General features: G+C 37.6%; 1 protein-coding gene across 3 annotated transcripts; it reads right to left on the reverse strand.

The window, feature by feature from the left end:
- Positions 1–480: 480 nt before the first annotated feature.
- On the reverse strand, positions 481–20,040 carry LOC105032430 (uncharacterized). Of its 3 annotated transcripts, none has more exons than XM_073261225.1 (7): positions 19,793–20,040; positions 19,653–19,693; positions 17,564–17,621; positions 5,753–5,846; positions 1,290–1,374; positions 1,148–1,234; positions 481–760 (listed from the first exon to the last, which is right to left on the reverse strand). In XM_073261225.1, the coding sequence occupies exons 1-7, from the start codon at positions 19,899–19,901 to the stop codon at positions 644–646; spliced, it is 591 nt and encodes a 196-aa protein (XP_073117326.1). In that variant the 5' UTR covers positions 19,902–20,040; the 3' UTR covers positions 481–643. The 3 variants fall into 3 exon arrangements, with proteins under 3 accessions (XP_073117326.1, XP_010905180.1, XP_010905181.1); XM_010906878.4 differs by having other exon boundaries at positions 1,148–1,213; positions 19,793–20,035; XM_010906879.4 differs by lacking the exon at positions 1,148–1,234 and having other exon boundaries at positions 19,793–20,035.
- Positions 20,041–20,481: the final 441 nt, after the last annotated feature.

The following is a 20,481-nucleotide window of genomic DNA, read 5'->3' on the forward strand; positions in this document are numbered from 1 at the left end:
GTTGCATCACCATCCTCCCATGCAGGGCCCATGTTTTTAGGGTGAGTGGGTGGGTCTTGTGTGTCTATAGCAGTGTCCTATGGCACAAAACATATGCATTAGCCAGCCAAATCTCCCAACAAAATTCTCTGATGGCGAGTCATATAAGACCCATGACCGTAACAATGACCTTGCTAGATCCTGTAATTATTTTTCATTTCTTGAAAGCCAAATTGGAGAACTATCCTCAATTTTTTTAATCATCTATAACCTCCATGAACATTGTTGTATCCTAAACAAATTAAGCCATTAAGCATCGCTAATGCAGTCAGATGCACTGGCCAATGTTTCTCAGTATAAGCAACTTAATTAACATTCAAAACAATGAAACAATTATCAGAATGAAGCAGCTAAATAATCATAGCCCACAACCATCCAATCAAAGCCTGCAGTCAAAACTTAAATAACCAAACAATTGAATCTGGACAAGAATCAAGAATATAGGGATAAGCTTTAGTCCATGGCTCAGCTAAAAGACAGTGTATACAAAGTGGTAAAAGATTACAGCTATGGAGATAAAAAAACAAATGCATTCAAATCACCAAACAGTTGATTCTTCACACTAACAGTTACAAAAGGCTACAGACAAAACAAACTCGAAGCACTACCCAGATGCCTTGACAGAGCATGTGGTAATTCTCCTAACCACCTCTTGAATTTGATCTGGTGTAAGAACTGCAGCACTACTATCAAAATTAGCACTCTCCAGCTGTTTGTGCAACTGCATCAGGACAGAATTGAAGGAATCCATCACTAAAACCAAACTTGTCTGAGGTACCATAACACAAGCGACAAGTGAGAAAATGGACCAAGCAAACAGAAGAGATGGCCTACAAACGTTCAGAAATGGACCCTTCCATCTTTAAATTTCAAATGCAGCAATGTAAAAATCTGAGCATAGGTCCACTCAAACCTCACATTGCGTGCTTGTGCTTGTGCTTGCGCATGCACGTGCGCACACACGCATTCAGAAATGGACCCTTCCGTCTTTAAATTTCAAATGCAGCAATGTAAAACTCTGGGCATAGGTCCACTCAAACCTCACATTGCGTGCTTGCACATGCACGCGCGCATGTGCGCACACAGAGAGAGATAGAGGGGAACATACATTTTCGAGGATTGCAAATTGCTCATCTGGATTATACTTCTGGATCTGCTTTAACATCTCCAATTGCTGCAATGTATTCATTTTCAACTGGACTCATTACTTAATTACAGATCTTAGATGACAGAACTTATAAATAATCTACCTGCTCTTGCAGTTTTTGCTGAGTGAGCATTTTTTCTGCAAACTCACTTGGCTCAAGCTCAGCCTCATCAATAGCCATCTCTTCCCTGTAATTATTGGTAACATCAGAATCCATGATGGTATGCTTTCAGTCTGTTATCACATGCTTGCACAGGAAAAATGTGAAGTCTAAATATAATGAATTGATCATGGAATCAAAATGGAACCAAATATGCAACAACAAATAGATGGGATAAGGTCAGTATTCTGGTTACAAGAACACTCTAGTGCAGAAAAACCCTTGTGGCAATTGCTTCGGAGAAGCTTAAGGGCACCAAGGTTGTTCCTGTTTTCATTTAGATATTCCAATTGACACCAACTTCCAATCTCAGGAATAATATGAGTGCGCTTGGTTCTTAAGTGAAATTTAATTAGCATTCTTGTAGTAGATAGTAGCAAGGACCAGTAGAGAAATCAAACAAGCAGGCTTTGATAATTAAACACCAACTTGACATCATTAGAGATCCACATTGTGCTCATCTCCTACCTCCTCTCATTCCAGATATCCGCTCAAGATTTGTTTACCACACTCAAGCAGGCTTCAAGGCAGCAGAGATGGAGGAGAATTTTGGGCCCATCAGTTGGGCTAAGCTAAGCTGTTCAGCCCCCTCGGACCTGGTTGGTCAGGCCCATATTGGGCTATGGGCTGAGCTTGGGTTCGGCCTTCGGTTGGGTCCAGCCAAAGTTTGGAAAAAGCTTTTGGGTCTAGGGCCAGCCAAAAGCCCAAGATCTTTTTTGGGCTGAAGCAGGCTATTGGCAAACCCGCACCAGCTCAACCAGTAATACCTCTACTTATTCTACAACCAGAAAAGGGAACAGGAACACATATTGCTCTCATATTTACAATATAAATACATTATGTCAAGGCTGGGGCAAAAGGTAACACAAGAAAGCAGAATAGCACAAATTGAGAATAAAGCAACGAAAGTTGATGCAGCTCCTATAAGTACGTGCAGAAGAGATCTGAGGTCTCAATAAGAGAGGTATTTGGATTATGTCGAAACGTCAGAAATAAGGAACACATAGGACAGCATGGGAGGGTGAGCCTTAGTGCAATGGCAAGACTGCTTTATAGTGACTAGGAGATCAAGAGTTTGAAATATGAAAACAAACTCTCAACATGTGGGGTAAGCATAATACCGCCAACCCACCCCAGATCCTACAATGGCGGGAGCCTTATTCACTGGCCACCTTTTTTATCGGACAGCATGAATGAAGTTGTGGAAAAGATTTTGAAAAAAATAATACTAAAGCTAAATGTGATTTATAATTAGAATGACTGATGATGGATTTGTTAGATGGCTAATGTGGTATTTTAGTATATCTACAGTGTTGCCAGTAGCCAGAGAACAACCTTACCTACATATCCATAACCAAACAGTTATTTCTTGTTTCTTTTCCCTCTCTGGCTTTCTTACTTCTTTTACAGTTGTTTCAAGTAAGGTTCCATATTAAATTTTGTTATCCAACATTTGGAAGCTACATGTAATATCTGTAAATTAAATAAGAAGCATTCATCCTTTTGTTATAATATTGTATTTGTATAGTCAGTTATCTTACAATCATAACAAGGAATAAAGAAAAAGTTATAATAATAACATTTTGCGTGATAGCTGTTAAGCTTTGCCGCTTGACAGAAAACCAACTAGGTTTCTTTCCATGACAGATAGGTCTCAAACACTAGTTTTTTGAAGCAATTGAACCAAAAATTTACTGGATTGTGACAGGTAGGGTAGCTGCAGTTGCATTGCTACGAGCATGAGGGAGTCTTCTTGGTTTTGAAACTTAGAGAAAGTTGAGAAGACATAAATGCTAATTATCAGATTTTAATGAACATTAGAAGCTGTAAGATGAATTTTATTGTTAAAATTTCAGGCTAGGAACTCTGAGAAAAGGCATAGCATGCTTATGAGTCTTCCCCAGGGTTCCTAAGAAGAGGAAGATGAATTTAAGACTTAATATATATTTAATATTTCCCTTTCCCCACATTAATGTATGGATTTCATTGTTGATAGCAGACAGGAATAAGTCCTCATCGGAAAATAACTGAAAAAAAAAATGCAATCAACAAGCAATTGATATGTAAATGGATGGGAACTGCTGATATCAATTCATTCAATTAGTAACTTGGCATGTATGATCAATAACCATGAGGCTTAAAGATGGACAAGTCCGAATCTAAAAAACTAAGAATACCAACTCCATCTGATGTGAGTAGAGATGGCATATAATACTTATGGTCCAGAATAATGGGAAGATTGGAAGAAGATGCTAAAGTCTGAGCTTAGTAGCAGGACACATCTATTTAGTGTGCTGTACCTGCTTGAGAATCTATCACAAAACTAGCCCCGGAGACTCGTTCCCACATCCACTAAAAGTCATTTTATATTCTAGATTTTTGAGACAGAGAGAGAGAGAGATTTGCTTCCCCATGCCCCCACACATACCCAAATCTGCTCCTGCAACTGAATATCATTAATCAAATGACCGAAGGGCAGAGAAATGGTAACCGAGTTGAAGGTGTGGGAAAAGATTTTTCCGCTGTATGAGGGGTGGGCCCATCTGGACTTACTAACTTTCAGGCCCAACCTGACCAGACAGGCCAAAAACCCTGCCAAGGACCGTCTAAAATTGGGCAAGCAGGTCAGGCTGGGTGGACAGCCAGAGATTTGCTTAGGTCTAATTAAAATGGCATATCAAGGTGTTTCTTTAAAAAAAATAATATGTTTTGACTTTGCTTGGTTCAGAGAAAACATAACCATTAAGAAACATGAGTTAGCTCGCAGTATCTTGTCCATCATATACAAATTTCCATGGGATCTGATCTCTTATAAGATAAGTAACCCATGCATTTCCTAAAGATCTTATTTCCTGAAGTACTTATCTCACAACTTGCTTTCAGATTCGATTACCACTTTAGCAAATATGATTTTTCCCATATACTGATAGATTATAATTTTTACCCTTCTTCTTAACCATCTTGCATGTGACACTTCCAATTGCCAACCGATTTGGATTTGAACAGAAGTAATCTTGGTATCTCTTTTGGAAATATATGCACAGGACATTCATTAGTTCGCATTTTTGTGAGGAGTTCCATAGTTTTGCTCCTGCCATGATGAATCCCATCTTTTGGTTTTGGTATGCTAATATATCTCTTGGACTTTCATACTCCCAAGATTCATAGAGTTCCCATACAACAAAAAGGAATCGAATAATAATTAATACCAAGTCAAAAAAGCAAGATGATGAAGAGTAAGTTCAAGTTTTGGCATAGAATGGTAGATCCTACTATTCAATATAATTAAGAAATAATTATGATTGCTGAAAAGTTAATCTTAAATTGTCATTTTATATATCTACATGCTAACTTTCAGTTTTAGAGACAATGCATTACTTACAAAACTTGATTACCTATAAGGTGACAACTTCTCAAAATATCTCAAGATGATATAGCATTCTTAAGCATTCAAACTTTATTATACAAAAAAAGTTCCCAACTATAATAACTTTGAACATAACAAAAAAGCATAATCCATTTAGACCATAAGGTTCCTTTTAGAACCTTTTAACAAGTTCTTGCATACAACCCTAATAAGTTATTCTCGATGAAACAAAATTTGAAATAGGCTAATAATATCTCCCAAATCACACAAATCTTGACTACATAGTTAGATATCTCATTGGATATAAAATTTCATATTTTGTTTCTCAAAACCAATTAAATTCTTTTTTATTCAATAGAGAGTGGCTGCCGGTCACCATCAAACCTGATCTGGAATTCACAAACCACATCGAGATTTAGGTTACTTGCTCCAATGTAGAATGGGCTGGCCATTTGCATACATAAGAAAACACAAATCAGAGTTTAAAGAGACAACATTAAATGTATGGAATAAGATTAAATGTTTCTGGTTATTCTTCGAGCAATTAATAGATGAAAATACTGAATATTTATTTATTTTTTCATTAAATTTTCCATGCGTGGAATAAAATTATGTTAATAGTTGCTCATGTAAAATTTATCCTATATTAATGATTCTCTAATATTAGAAAAAAAATTTATTTTCATATCCATATCCTTTGACTTTCCACTGGCAAAATTCATCCTTGTAGATTGTACAAAATTCGAGACTCCTAACATTAATTGTGAGGATAAGAAAAATAGCAGGCAAGGAATAACCATTTTTCAGTACCACAAGGTAAAAGAATTTCTATCATAATATTTAATAGAAGTTTACTCATTTTTTTTATTTTTCCTTTTGCATTTTTCCCTAGTTATATTAACAACTTCAGCAAGAAAAATGACTAGTGAAAAAAAAATAAATTGCTTTAATAACACAACATGTGGAATAATAAAATATATAATAAGAGGAAATGGTATTAATTGCAAGTCCAAGGGCCAGGTTAGGAAGACACACTTACTTCGCAACAAACCGGTAAAACTGGATCATCAATTCCATGTCATTCTCATAAACTGTGTTTACCTTTCCCAAGCAAGCAATCCCATATCTTGGATCTGCGGCAGGCTAAAATGGTAAAGATTTCAACCTTGTGTCAAATAAGACATTACCAACAAGGCAACAACATTAGTGGAGGGGAAGGAAAGAGTGGGAAGGGGAATATAGCCACTTAAAGTAAAAAGATAGACCTAACAATAAAGGATAAAAAGTTCGTGCTTTCTTCTCGTGTGTTACATAAGTACTACAGCCAAACATAAAGAGATGATATAGACCATTCAACTACTATAGCAATAATGAATAAGTACCAAGTGCTAGAAAGTGTGCGTTATTCCATGAAGCTACTGATTAGGGAAGCAAGAAAAATCATTACATTTACAATGTCAATAAGCCACAAGTTCTTTTTATGCATGTAAAACCCTGGCATATCCACAGACATTAAAGGTAAATATAACCATATCTATCAGTCACATCTCATAGAATCCTCCCCCCATCCCAAAATTGACCCATCAACTAAACTAATCTTGGACTACAAATGTGCCAATAGATGCTAAATATTAAGATGTGAAGGAATAAATTTGCGAGGACATGTCGAAACCTCATCCATATGCACTGGCATTTTTGCAGCATGGCCAAGCAATGATTGTAAATCAATGTAGGCCTGAATATATTAACAATCGATCTCCAATATATCCTGATGCTCATGAACGGTCTGATTGTGTACTACTTGGATAACAGTCCATTTATCACAATTGGACCTCTTCATGGGCCATGCAGCCTAACCAGCCTGCTCAAGTGCAAAGCCTTTCGGGCAGGCCAAGGCCTGGATTTTGAGCCCAACAGGCAGGGCCAGGCTTGAAAAATGAGCCAATTCAAACAGGTTGGACTCAGGTTTAAGTATTGAAGCTTGGCCAGCCTAAATTACAAATAATATATCAACCCTAGGCCGGTCCGCCACCTCTTTTAAGTCCTGGATTAAGAAGAGTTCCATTCTCCCCTCCTCTTCGATCGTCCTCTTTTTCTTGTCCAATCACCACTAATGGCCACCTCTCTCCTCCTCCTCCTCCTCTTCTTCTTCTCCCATCAAAGCCATCACAGCTGCCCATCTCTGGTCAATTTTGCCCATCTTTGATGGAGCTGCAGCTCGTGCCATCATAGCGAGGACCGTGAGTGTCTAACATCCACCGACCATCAGAGTAGTCACAACAGAGACTTCTCTATTCAATTCCTTTCCCAACTACAAAGAATATGTACAAGAGAGTGTTATCTGGTTAGCTACAGCTATAGATAGCATAGAAGAAGGATTCGAGAGCAACAGAGGAGGGGCTTGGATTACCTTCAGAGGAAGGTATGCAGATTGAGGAGCTCTTTTGGGATTGAGGTGGTTGGTGAGTTTGGGCTGGTTTAAGGGGATGGTTAAGAGATAGAGATGGAGTGGCAAGGAAAGCTATGAGCTTCTTGGTGGGGAAGTGGTGGGTTGGTGATGGTGGTGCATGGTCCTCATCTATATTTTGTTAAGGTGGTCCGGATAAGGAGATGCCGGGGGAAGCAAAGGGATAGGGATGGGAGGTGGGGTTGAGAGGGAGGGCAGAGATGGACCCTTTCTGATTTCTCCCTCTTTCCTCCCACATCAACCCAAACCACCTCTCCTTTCCACCATTGTTAAGATGGACAACCGTGAACCATATGAATTCAACGACCATTGACTATTGAGCCCCAGATCCCACGTTCACATAAGCATCCACGTCAAGGTGCTGGATAGCATCATCAATATAAATTCCTTCACCCTAACTATCTTCTTGGGCCTGGCCTTCAACCCCTCCACAACAGTTTCACCTTTGGTGATTGCACTGCTAGGAACTAGGTGGAGAAGGACCTAGTCTCCTTCCACATTTTCACCTCCACCTCCACCTCCACCTCCTTCCTCTACTCTTGCCTCCTCACCCTCCGCCTTAAGCTTTTTTTTTTTCCAAGTTCAAAGAAAAAGTAGTTAAAGAAGTCCAAGACCTGGCTCGAACCCTAAGTCTGAGTAAATTCTTGGCTCAAGCCTAGGAATAGGCCCAAAGGTTGAGCCAAGCCAGGCCCAAGCTTGATTAATATTAGTTATTCAGTTATATCTTGGCCGGCCTGCTCTGTGAACAGGTCTAATCACAATAAAGAGCAATAATGAAGCCCATGATAGGAAGATGGTAGAAAAGCTGGACAACTTCCACAAATATATGAGCCACCAAAGAATACAACCTTAGATGCTAAAAATGGAAAAACAATAATATTTCTTATGTTCACAAGATAATGTGATGCAAAATCCAGTGGTTGAAAATCAATATGTTAGACCACCTGCATTCAAGGTTCAATCTCTTGTGCAGGGGCAAAGAAAAAGGCAAGAGAGATGGGAGCTCAAGTGTATTGCAAAATGCTTAAGAGATAGGGGCAAAAGAAAGAAGTATGAGTGGTAGGATCTAGAGGGTATCAAAAAATGCTAAAAAATAGAGTGAAGTAGAAGACTTATCAATAATGGCTAACTAGGCATTTTTGCCTGGGCACTTAGGCAAGCCAATCACCTACATGTCTCATGCTTTCCCAAATTTCAAGCAGAACGAACATCTAAATGCATGGGTTGAGGCCTAGGCAGCCTCCAAGGCACCTATGGGCCACCCATATACCTCGAGGCTACCTTTGCCTTAGTGCATGTGTCAGTCATATATTTGTAAAAGGGCATTCGAATATAATTCTCTCTTCAAGTAAACAAGTAAATCTTGAAGAAAGAAACAGGTGGAGTACATTTATCATAAATGGGTTGGAATTTTCTAACCAGTTCATTTAGTATGGAGATCATAGCAATAGTCTCAATGTCCTTCCTCATCTGTGAAGAAACAGCTATTCATTCAAATACAATAATATGTTAACCCTTCTTCATTCATGTGACAAGAGGAAGTAATTGGGGCAAGAAAACATTGAGACAAAGGGGAAGGGAGGAAACAATGAAAAAGGGCAACATTTAACAAGCAAAAAAGGCAATAGGCAAGCCTTAGCAGAAACCAATGGACCTAGTGTCCTTCAATCTCCTTCTTTTCTTTTTCTTCCTCTCCACTTCCCTATTTTCTTTTCAACCCCCCTAGCCCCCTCCGTCCAACCAAACCCCTTCTCCAGCCTTCCTACCTTGTTCTTCTCTATGCATGTGCCTTCTATGCTCCTCCTTTTCCTCCTCTAGTCCAAGAAGCGCAATGCTTCCTTCCCTTCTATAGATGAAGTCCTTTAGAGAACTATAGATTCTAAACCTATCCTTTCTTGGCAATTCCTTCACTAAAATTATTAAAAAAAAAAAAATCTTAAGCACCTATCCCCGGTCCCCTCTTTCCTCATCTCCTGTTCCAAACTTTGTGAATCTAAACTGAATCCAAGAACTCAATTTGCAGTGTTATTAGATATTTAAATCATAAAAAATAAATTAACAATGACAGGGGAAAAAGCTTATCTTTTATTGTTGTCCTAAGTCCTTTTTTTCTGGTGAGACACTATTAGGACTTCTAGGTTTTTTTTCATGGTTTTAACTTGTAACTTTGTCTACTTTCATGCTGAATCTGTGTATCAAGCTTTAATTATGTTATCTGCTTATAGTTCTGGTTTTAGCTGTGGATAAGAGAATCCAGTTGTTCAATATCAGATAATAATATGAAAATAAATGTGTTGACTATGTTAAGCACTTTTTAAGTTCCTAACACCTTATCAAATTCCTACACAAAAAAGTTCAGCTTGTGGGTTATAATTTGAAAACAATTTGTGATGCCCACCTAGCATATCTTGTTCTCATGTCTGGTCCTAAAAAAATAACTGTTTGAGTTTTACAATTATGATTTGAAATTTCGAATATGATTGCTTATATTGTTGGATTCAATAAATATCAATTGAAATTTAATCACTTACAAGTTTGAAGTATTGACATCAAGGTTTGTAATCTCAGACCATACCGTTTGCTATGAGCATATTGTATTGGTAGGGTACCAAAACTCAGTACGCCACTTGTATCAAGTGTCCTTGATTGACATGATTAAGAGCTATTCAATAATTTAATATATTTTCTGTCTTAAACTTTCATCTTTTCTTGTATAAATCATAATTTTAGTTGGATATACTTCTCTTGTCCCTACAAGTATAAGATGTTGGTATATAGCTTTCGACCTACCAGTAATACTATATTAGAATAAAAGCCTTATTAGTCAAATAATCCATATGAATAGTATGTGTTATGCAAATGGAGACAAGGACTTTGTATCATGTAAGTTAGGAAAAATCAGAATAGAAAGAACATCGCATCACAAGTACTAATAATGCAAGGATTAGTGTGATTGGTTCGCTAAAGCTGCACCATCCATTAAGCAATGGATAAGAGCAAAGTTCGCCATCTCGGTACTAAACCCAATACCGATATCAGACCCAGTATCAGTACCATCCTATGTTGGTACGCAGTTCTGTATGGTACGACAGTGTCGGTTCGGTATGGCATACTAATATGATAGCGATATAGTCCAATATATCCTATATTAGATGGTACAGACGGTACGACAAACCTCGAACAAGAGATTATCTTGATAGTGCTGTAAAGAGGCAAGCCAATATGTTAGCTCAATTAGCAAAGGAGACAAAGAATAAGCAATGAGATTTCAAAATGGTTCCAATACAACAGGTAATCACCAGCATTGGTTCATCTTAAAAGCCATATGCAAGCTTGATGATAACTGTGCTTTGAACTCAAATTCGCCAGGTGTTTTGCATTATTGATTGTTAAATTCAGCTTGTCATATGCGTGATATATTCACAAGCCCAAAGGTACATAGTTTTTCTACATGAGAGAAACGATATCTGCAGCATGCATATAATTACAAGCATAATACAATGCTATGTTTTATGAGACATACTCAACCACCTTATAACTGAGGAAACATTGCGGCTTTATTTCTTGAACTACTGTCAAGATAATCTCTTACCTCTAGCCTAATGGATGGTGAAACTTCAGAAAGCCAATTATATTTCCTCCAATCCACATCAAATGATATTTCTAAGAATATTCTTCCTCATAGCTCACATAATTTAGAGTTATTGTCTCCATTTGCATATCATCCAAACTCCAAAACAGGAACATTTGATTTACTAGGCTCCCATTTGCATGTACTATTAGTTAAAGTTTTGGAGTTGGATAAGGAAATATCATACTTTTAGAGGCTTGATTATACATAAGAAACAAGAAAATCAAGAGAAAAAACATATTAACATCAGACAGACTTTTGAATCATAAAGAAACTAGAGAAAGAGGAGGAAGACAAGGTCCTATATAAGAAATTACATTCAACTTTGTGGCAAAATTATGAGATATTTTAAATGTAATCCTATACTTTATCCTCTAATGTTTTTTTAATAGAACTAAATATGTTGGAAGTAGGGTATACCCTTAAAAACCATTTGGTATATTTGATACATTATTTGGAGATATTTCATGGGTATCTCTCCTACATACAATCAACCAGTAAAAGAGTTGTGTCACATGTAGGCCCTTAAGCCAGAAAAAACCCTACCAGTGTCACTAACTCACTATTAAGCAAAATGACCAAGTGGACAATGCTTATTCAACTGAGAAAATTGGATCATTCTGGACATTTGGAAATTATTCACAGCCATGGGTGAGGTAGGGCATCACCCTCATATGATTGTCTCTATATGCAGTATTATTAACAGATTAGAGTGATTATTTTCTAATAATCATTAAAGTGAATGACTTTGCACTGGCACAATAGGTCTTGATATGGCATATAAATCACCTCCCTATCATTGGTTGACATGTGGCAAGCAATTTTATAGATTTGAATTCTGGACAGTTGCACCTTTGCTATCAAGAGAAATCCAGAAACGGAAGGATTATTATGGCAAATTTAATCCAAAATAAAGAAAGGAATTGATTGCTCATAAAGGGAAAGTTATGTCTCAATCCTTGATTTTTACAACGGATACTTCCTTCACACCTATATAAATAGGGCCAAGGGACTCCAAAAAGGACAGACTTTGATGGGAAAAGGCTCCCACAACTCCAAGCTTTCATGATCCACAGATCATCGGAAATCCAAAAAGACTGACAAAGCTGAGAAGAAAATCTGAGAAGGCTGACAAGGTCGAGAAGGAAGGCGAGGAGAAAATTCGAGAAGACTGACAAGGCCGAAGAGAAAATCCAAAGAGGCGGACAAGGCCGAGAAAGAAGGCCAAGGAGGAAATCCGAGAAGGTTGAGAAGACCGAGAAAGAAGGCCAAGGAGAAAATCCAACAAGACTGAGGAGAAAATCCGAGAAGGCTGACAAAGCCAAGAAGAAAAGCCGAGGAAGAAATCCAAAGAGACTGACAAAATCGAGAAGGAAATTCAAGAAGACTGACAAAGCTGAGAAGGAAGGCCGACAAAGCCGAGAAGGAAGGCCGAGGAGAAAATCCGAAGAGATTGACAAATCGAGAAGGCTGACAAGGTCGAAAAGGAAGGCCAAAGAGGAAATCCGAGAAGACTGAAAAGGTTGAGAAAGGCAAGTCTAAGAAGACTGAGAAGGCTAAGAAAGCTGAGTAAGTCGATCTCAACAGAAAGCCAAGTAAGTCGACCTCATCAAATTCTAAAAAGATCCAAATGAGCCGACCAGAACAGAATAACATTGTATACTATAATGCTTTATTATATTCTCTTTATTCTTGTTCTTTCAAAGTCCGATCTGACTTAAACATCGGAGGGCCCGATCGAGCCAATTCGGCGAACCTTTTCATTCTTTTGACGTGCAGATCTATGACTCCAAGGCAGATCGTATTTCACCACCATAGATCAAACAACACCCTCCAGATGGTCTTAATCGGGTCAGATTTTGGCAGCAACAATTTGGCGCGTCAGGTAGGGGGGTTGAACCTTCAACCCTCCAACTTTCGATATATGTTTCATTCTCTTTATCTTCCTATTACGAAAATAGCATTCAATATAAAGCAACAAAAGATCCATTCGGGACCACATCAACCTACAACGAACGTCGAGCTACAACAACTGAAGTCAATCTCGACCAACTGAGAAAAACCTCTATGAATCGCTATTCGACTTGGTCGGAAAAGAACCGACTTATGACAAATACGAGCTCCGACTCGAATGATTCGACTTGATTGGCTGAACACCGACCTAATGAAAGATACGAGGTCCGACTCAGGATGATTCAATTTGGTCGAATGAGACTCGACCTAATGAAAAGTATGAGCTCCGGCTCTGACTCTAGCCAATCGATTACAAAGAGGCTAACGCTTCGGGGACCCTATATGGCCGCATGGCGAGCCAAAAACAACGACGACATTGACTTGACAAGATTTACTGCCGAGGTTCCACTTATAATCGACTTCGGATATTTTGACTTTCGATCTACTTCAGATATTTTGACTTTGGATATTTCGACTTCCGATCTACTTCGGATATTCTTCAAATACTTCGATTTTGGATCTATTCTAGGTATTTCGGATATTTCGACTTTTTATCGACTTCTTTCTTTGTTCAAAACAATGAAATTGTTTCGAACTCGGAAGTGGAGGCCATATGATATGGCATATAAATCACCTCCCTATCATTGGTTGACACGTGGCAAGTAATTTTATAGATTTGAATTCTGGACAGTTACACCTTTGCTATTAAGAGAAATCCAGAAATATAAGGATTATTATGGTAGATTTAATCCAAAATAAAGAAAAAAATTTATTGCTCATAAGGAAAAAATTATGTCTCAATCCTTGATTTTTACAACGGATCCTTCCTCCACACCGATATAAATAGGGTCAAAGGACTCCAAAAGGGACAGACTTTGAAGGAGAAAGACTCCCACAGCTCAAAGCTTTCATGGTCCACAGATCATCGAAAATCCAAGAAGGCTAACAAAGCCAGAAGAAAATTCGAAAAGGCTGATAAGGCCGAAAAAGAAGACCGAGGAGAAAATCTAAGAAGGTCAAATAGGAAATCTGAGAAGACCGACAAGATTGAGAAGAAAATTTGAAAAAATCCGAAAATGCTAACAAAACCGAGAATAAAGGCCAAAGAAAAAATCCGAGAAGGCTGACAAGGCCGAAAAGGAAGGCTGAGAAGAAAATCCAAGAAGACTGACAAGATCGAGAAGGAAGATCGAGAAAAAAATCCGAGAAGGCTAACAAGGTCGAAGAGAAAGACCGAGGAGAAAATCTGAGAAGACTGACAAGACCGAGAAGAAAGACCGAGGAGAAAATCCAAAAAGGCTGACAATGCCAAGAAGGAAGGCCGAAAAAAAATCCGAGAAGGCTGACAAGGTCGAAAAGGAAGATCGAGGAGAAAATTCGAGAAGGCCGAAGAGGCTAAAAAGGCTGAGGAAGGCAAGTCCAAGAAGACTAAGAAAGCCAAGAAAGCCGAGTAAGTCGATTTCAATTTTAAAGCCAAGTAAGTCGATCTCATCAAATTCTGAAAAGATCCAAATGAGCCGACCAGAACAAGATAACTTGTATATTATAATGCTTTATTATATTCTCTTTATTCATGTTCTTCCAGAGTCCGATCTGATTTGAGCATCGGAGAGCCCAGTCGAAGCCAATCCGATGAGCTTTTTCATTCTTTTGACGTGCAGATCTGTGACTCCAAAGCAAATCGTATTTCACCACCGTGGATCAAGCAATGCCCTTCAAATGGTCCTAATCGGGTCTGATTTTGGCAGCAACAAGTCTATTTCATACTAAATGGCCAATGATACAAGATCACTGCTTGGAAACCACAATCAGAGTTGGAGATGTTGATCTTGTTTGTACAGCATGCAAATAGTTAGCCATTATGATTTTGGTTCCATAAATTTAAGGCCAAACCCTTGTATCAAAAATGATGCCCTAGATTTTATCCTTGATAGGGAGCATATTGATTCATTGCACCTTGTCAATTTTAGGGATAAGGAAAGTTCCAACAAGGAATCCACTTATGGCATTTTATTCATATTAGAACAAAGAGAGATCAAACATAGAGTCCTGGGATAAAACAATGTTTTAATCAAATTGGTTCCACATTATCATTATTATTTACTTTGAATATAACAAAGTGTTATTCAAAATTGGTTTTGCATGCCCATTGGTTGTCTATCATACCTGTCACATAATCCAATGTTCTATAGGCCATGAAATCACTAGGCTACATGTTTTATAGTGCTAATACTTTTCCAATGATAAATCAAGGATAAAGGAAGGTCGAAGGACTGAATTGCAAGAATAGTGATGGTGCATGAAGAAAGACATTTCCATCCACTCTATTTATCAAGAATGAGCACAATTATACATCTTTATCCATTGAGAGACTAGTCAACCTTGCTTCATTGTTGCTATGCATATACATTGAAATAGGACATGTCAGATTATAAATCCAAAATAACCTCAAGGTCCTATACCAAGGTTTCTAGAACTAGTACTGGGACCCATACCAGCCAACGACCAGCATAGAATGGTACGGATCTAGATTGTACCATGCCAGGGGCTTTTTGGCCTCTTTAATTTTTTTTTAGATTTTAAGCTGAAGCTAGCATAGGGTTTGCCAACTTCAAATCAAAATTGAAAAATAAGAGAAAAAGATAGAGGGCAGGGACCAATTCGAAACAAAGGAGAGGCTTAGAGAGAGAGAGGGAGAAGAGGAAGGAGGAGGGAGGACCGGCATTCGATCAAAAGCCATGATGGTCCACCTCTCAAGACAATCGAGTTCCCTCAGAACGAGGGTTACAGAGAGAGGGAGAGGGAGGGGAGGGGAGAGGAGGGAGGCAGTTAGTGTACCTGGGATGGTCGTCGGTCAGCAAGATGAGTTAGGACAAGACACATAAGGGTGGTGAGAGTGTGATCAAATGAAAGAGGGAAAGGAAAAAATGAAGAAGCAAAGCCCCAAACCAAATTTATAGCATGAACAGTGCCAATAACTGATCAGATCGGTTCGATACGCTTCGAATCAGCCTATCTGGCATAGTTCAACATTCCCTATCCTATGCTTTGTATGTCACTTTGACCTTTTCTCGAATCTCTCTCAATCCATCACCAAACTTAGGTTCAATTCATTCGAGTGCATTTAATCCAGCTCTTGGCAAAGAAATATTAAATTAGTTAGGCTAACCCATTTTAGTTTATTCATTCATTAGACCAGTCCAAACCCTAACCTATGTGACTAGCTCATGCCTAGAGCTTACTAAACAAGTCCAACATGTGGGCCTAGGCGGCCTACCAGGGTTGCCAAGCAAACCATAGGGCATCCTACGTAGCCGACAACTCTTGGGTGCCTAGAGTTAGTAGCCACCTAAGGTTTCCTAGGTAGCACATTCCACCCTCTAGTTAAGGGGTTGGGACCAGGAAATCTAGGGCATAGTGAAAGAACGACAACTCGGGTAGGGGTGCCAAGGAACTGGCACTGAAACCCTAGAGCTTACCCAACACATGCGTGCGCGCCCACACACGCACAAGAGAGAGAAAGAGAAGAAAGGAAGGAAGAGAGAGAGAGCCAAGGACCAGACCATGGAGTGATTCTTGAAGAGCTTGTCGGGTGTGAAAACGCTATGTGGTGCCTAAAGATGTCTTCTTCCATCTTCTTGTATTCTCTAATCATGCTTGCAGGTATTAATCTATTTTTCTATGCATGTAATCTATATTTTATCAGTGATTTATTGAAAAAGAGTGATCTCATTCCTATTCTCCCATTGCATGACGATGTTGTACCGCATTATTGTCTATCAAAAAATAATGGTGAATGAAGCAAATATATTCCTCTCGATTGCAATGCAGTATAGAATACAGTCAAGGTTCAAGGACTATGCCAATAAGACAAAATGTTTAAAACCAACTCTATCTAATAAAAAATGAAGGCATTCTCAAATACATTAAAATATAAGTATATAGAAGAATCTCATATGACTATCAGATTATCCACTGTCAGATTACTCGAGCTATATTGATGAGGATGCTAAGGAACAAAGAGGTCATATTAACAAAGATGTTCATAACAAAAGATGTTGAACTGGCTATATGGTGTAACTGTAGACTAAAAATAGGTACATTTGAAGAAGTTTAGCAAGAGTAATCACAACGGATATAGTAAATTAAGCTACAAAGATTTAGTAAATTATATCCATCAAGATGACACAAAAAGGCTTGTCAATTATGCTTATGTACATCAACTTTAGTGGTCTGCTAAACCCATCTGTTGGTAAAAAATGGTTAGTTTCTAGTGTCTATATGTTTTTCCTTCTTGATCCGTACCCTTTCACCCTAATGACAAAAGCTAATACATTTTGTCAAGTTCCTATTTTAGCGATGTTGTTCTCAAGAAACCTGTCTAATTTGGTACAGAAAATACAGCAAGGAAAATGAGGGGAATTGTCTGCAGTGCAGAAAATGTTAGCATTTTCAGTGTTCTAATGAAACAACTAGCTAATTGGTATCACTATGAAAGTTAGAACTACAAGTGACAGCAAACAAGTATTTTAGGAAAACATAGGCAAGAAAGTTGATTCAGGTATTGATGTCATGAACAGGACTCCTCCATTATTTTATCCTTACCATATCATTAGAGCACATTTTGAATGCAGTACTGCTGCTTAAAGAAATTATCTAAATTAGCAAATTTGTATTGATAACAAGCCTTATTAAGTGTAAAGTGAGTGGAACTACAAACAAAAAGCAACATAAAATAATTTAACCCACAGCAGATCATCCAAGAACATAATGGTTTTATTACTAAAACACCAACCTACCAATTCCCATTTCAAGAAGTATTTCCTCTTGGATGGCTGTAGTTACAGCTACTGCCTCCTGCAAACAATAAATATCTAAGTCATAACTTTTGTTCCACTTTGGAAACTTAAGAATTCATAGTTTATATTTAAAAATTAAAAAAAAAAAGAGAGAGAGGACACTCTAAGCTTTCTTTTGAACCTTTTTTAAGAGTAATATATATAAACCATTCCAATGATCCTTAACATGCTCTCAATTCATAATGCATTTGATGTTTAATCCATTCATACAGAAATAAAAATATGTGTTTGTGTTAAGTTGTCAATTATATTGCTGATTTATCTTCCAAGGTTTCAATGCCAATGAAAATTTTCAAGGTACGACTAGATTTCTTTCTTTTTTTTCTAATATTTAATAGCCTGTTCAATATGCGAGTCTGATAAAGATTCCATGTTAACTTTAAATAACTTCTATCATGACTCTAAAGGTTTCAAGTCTATATTTTTATCATTCACCATATTAGTTTTAAGCAAAGGTTCGATGGATTACTACATGATTTCATAAGCTTTTAAGGAAGAAGTGATTGGTTTTCATCTTTATCTCTCATCCATATTTTATATAACAAGCGTATAGCCAGGCAAAGAAAATGAATAGAAGATGCCCATATCTCTCTCCCCCCCTCCAAATAGTTGTCATCTAAATTACATTGCAAACTTTTCCTATTATCATTCTAGTCCATGTGCACACAGTGTCTTCTCTTCTCTTCTCTTCTCTTCTTTGAGAATTTCAATTAAGAAGAATACTGATATGGATCAATTTATCTCTCGTGTTACATGTAATTAATAGATCTGGTGTTAATTTATAGAGGACAAGCTTTAATCTCACATTGATGTTTATTATGCAACATTATTGTATAACTCTTTGTAAGCAGTCCATATTAATTTAAAAGAATTATTCCATTTCTGCTTTCTTTGTTCCTGCAATAAGTTAATATGAAGGTTTCAAGATTTACTTTTCTCCACAACCACTAGATTTAAGTAAATATTTCATATTCTACTGTGTAATTTATTCCATCATAAAAGTAATTAATTTATCTCTCTCTCTCTCTCTCTCTCATCCCTCATTATGGTATGTATGATTTTTTTCTTTTTTTTCAGGTGAAAGTGTCAATGATCATTTCTTAATGACTAAAATTAATTGTATCGATGTTTAACTTTGTTCATATTATTATTTGACTTTTCATTGCAACTTGCTTCATGCATGTAGTATCTCATTCTGTTTGTTCTGCAAGCATCTTCTTCGCTTTTAAGCAAATTTCTTGCTCCCTTTCATCTTCCTCTACCTATTCTTAAGCTTGGGTTAGCTAAAATCATGTCATGTGATCCATTGCAACATGCATAACAGCAAGCATATGATCAAACATTCGTAACTGTAAGCTTTGTAAGAAAAGTAATTCAATGGGGTTTTATTTTTTACTACATTATTTACCTTTGTTTCAAGGGAAGAAACACAAAAAGGTTTTATGGAAAAGTGTTAGTTTTCCAACAGGAATACAAAGATGATTGAAAATCACTTAAGACAAGTTTAATTTGCATTAGATTTAATAAGTTTTTTTAGTTCGTCAGTGTTTAATGTATAAAAAACCTGTAAATTAGACTCTCGCTTACTCTATTATCTCTATCGGAATCCTCTTTATACATGTATGATTGATACATGTACTGCTGGGTGATATTAAATGAACAAAAATACAAATTTAACTATCAGTTGCTGATACATGTAATGAACATAATTCCACGGCAATGGCTGAATGATAGTTGATGTATCCTCATTAACATAGTTCCAACTTAACCATTAATCCCCCAAAACCTATCTATCTACTGAAACCACTGATCGAGCAGGTAATAGGCAACTGAAATCCACGGTCTGTCGGAGTAATTAATGAAACAAGGGAGTAAAAGAAAAATTAGGAAAAATGCCAATTGTTAGGGTTATCAATAAAAAAACCAAAGAAAGATTTCAAAGTGACAGAAGGTAGTACTCAAGAACTCACATTTAGCATAAATGTATAAAGAAATCAACTGACCATTTCTTTTTTTAAAAAAAAAATACCTGCTTGTCCTTTACGGCATCGGCTATCCGTTTCTTGACATCTGAAGATCCAAAGACGCATCAAAACGGGAAACCAGAAAGGAAAACGCACACAAGAGACAAATGAAGAGAAGGGCAAACGGGAGAAGGGGGGAGCGGACCAGGTTGGGAGGTGAGGACGGAGAAGCGAGCGAAGAGGTGGAGGAGCTGGTCTCTGGAGAGCATTTCCGAGCTCTGAAGGGCCCTCGGAGGAGCGGAAGCGCTCGCCATGGCTCAGAGAAGAGAGGAGAGAGAATGGAGGCCGAGGATGATAACAGCCAATCGAAGTGGCTTATAACAGCAGCACAAAGGAAAAGGGGATGTCGCTAGAGCTTGGTGGGCGTACCGTTGTCGCCGTCTCGCCGATATCCTCCAAATGAACGGACCATATCAGGAATAACGGCCGTCATTTATCCAGTCCAACTCGTTCGGCAATCAAAAATTAGCCGTTACAACGGCCACTACAATTCATCGTAACGGAACATTACGATACTATTCATTTAAATCACTATTTAGCGAATAAACGTTAGCTTTTAAATAGATATGTAGGTCACAGGTGACATAAATCCATCTGTTCCACTATTTTTTTTTTATGTCTATGTTTATTTATATCACGAAACAACTTGCAATATATGTCTACCTTATCGATACCTTACAAATAAATTCTAGATATCTATATATACAGTTGACCTATACACTTTATGGATCTTGATCGACATATGAATCTATTTAAATTTACTAGATTTGGATTATTAAATTATAAGAAAATATAATATTATGCTATTAAAACTTTTCGCTTTAATACTTGTTT

The sequence above is a fragment of the Elaeis guineensis genome, chromosome 1 (genome assembly GCF_000442705.2).
Source record: "Elaeis guineensis isolate ETL-2024a chromosome 1, EG11, whole genome shotgun sequence".
In the NCBI taxonomy this organism is placed as follows: Eukaryota; Viridiplantae; Streptophyta; class Magnoliopsida; order Arecales; family Arecaceae; genus Elaeis; species Elaeis guineensis.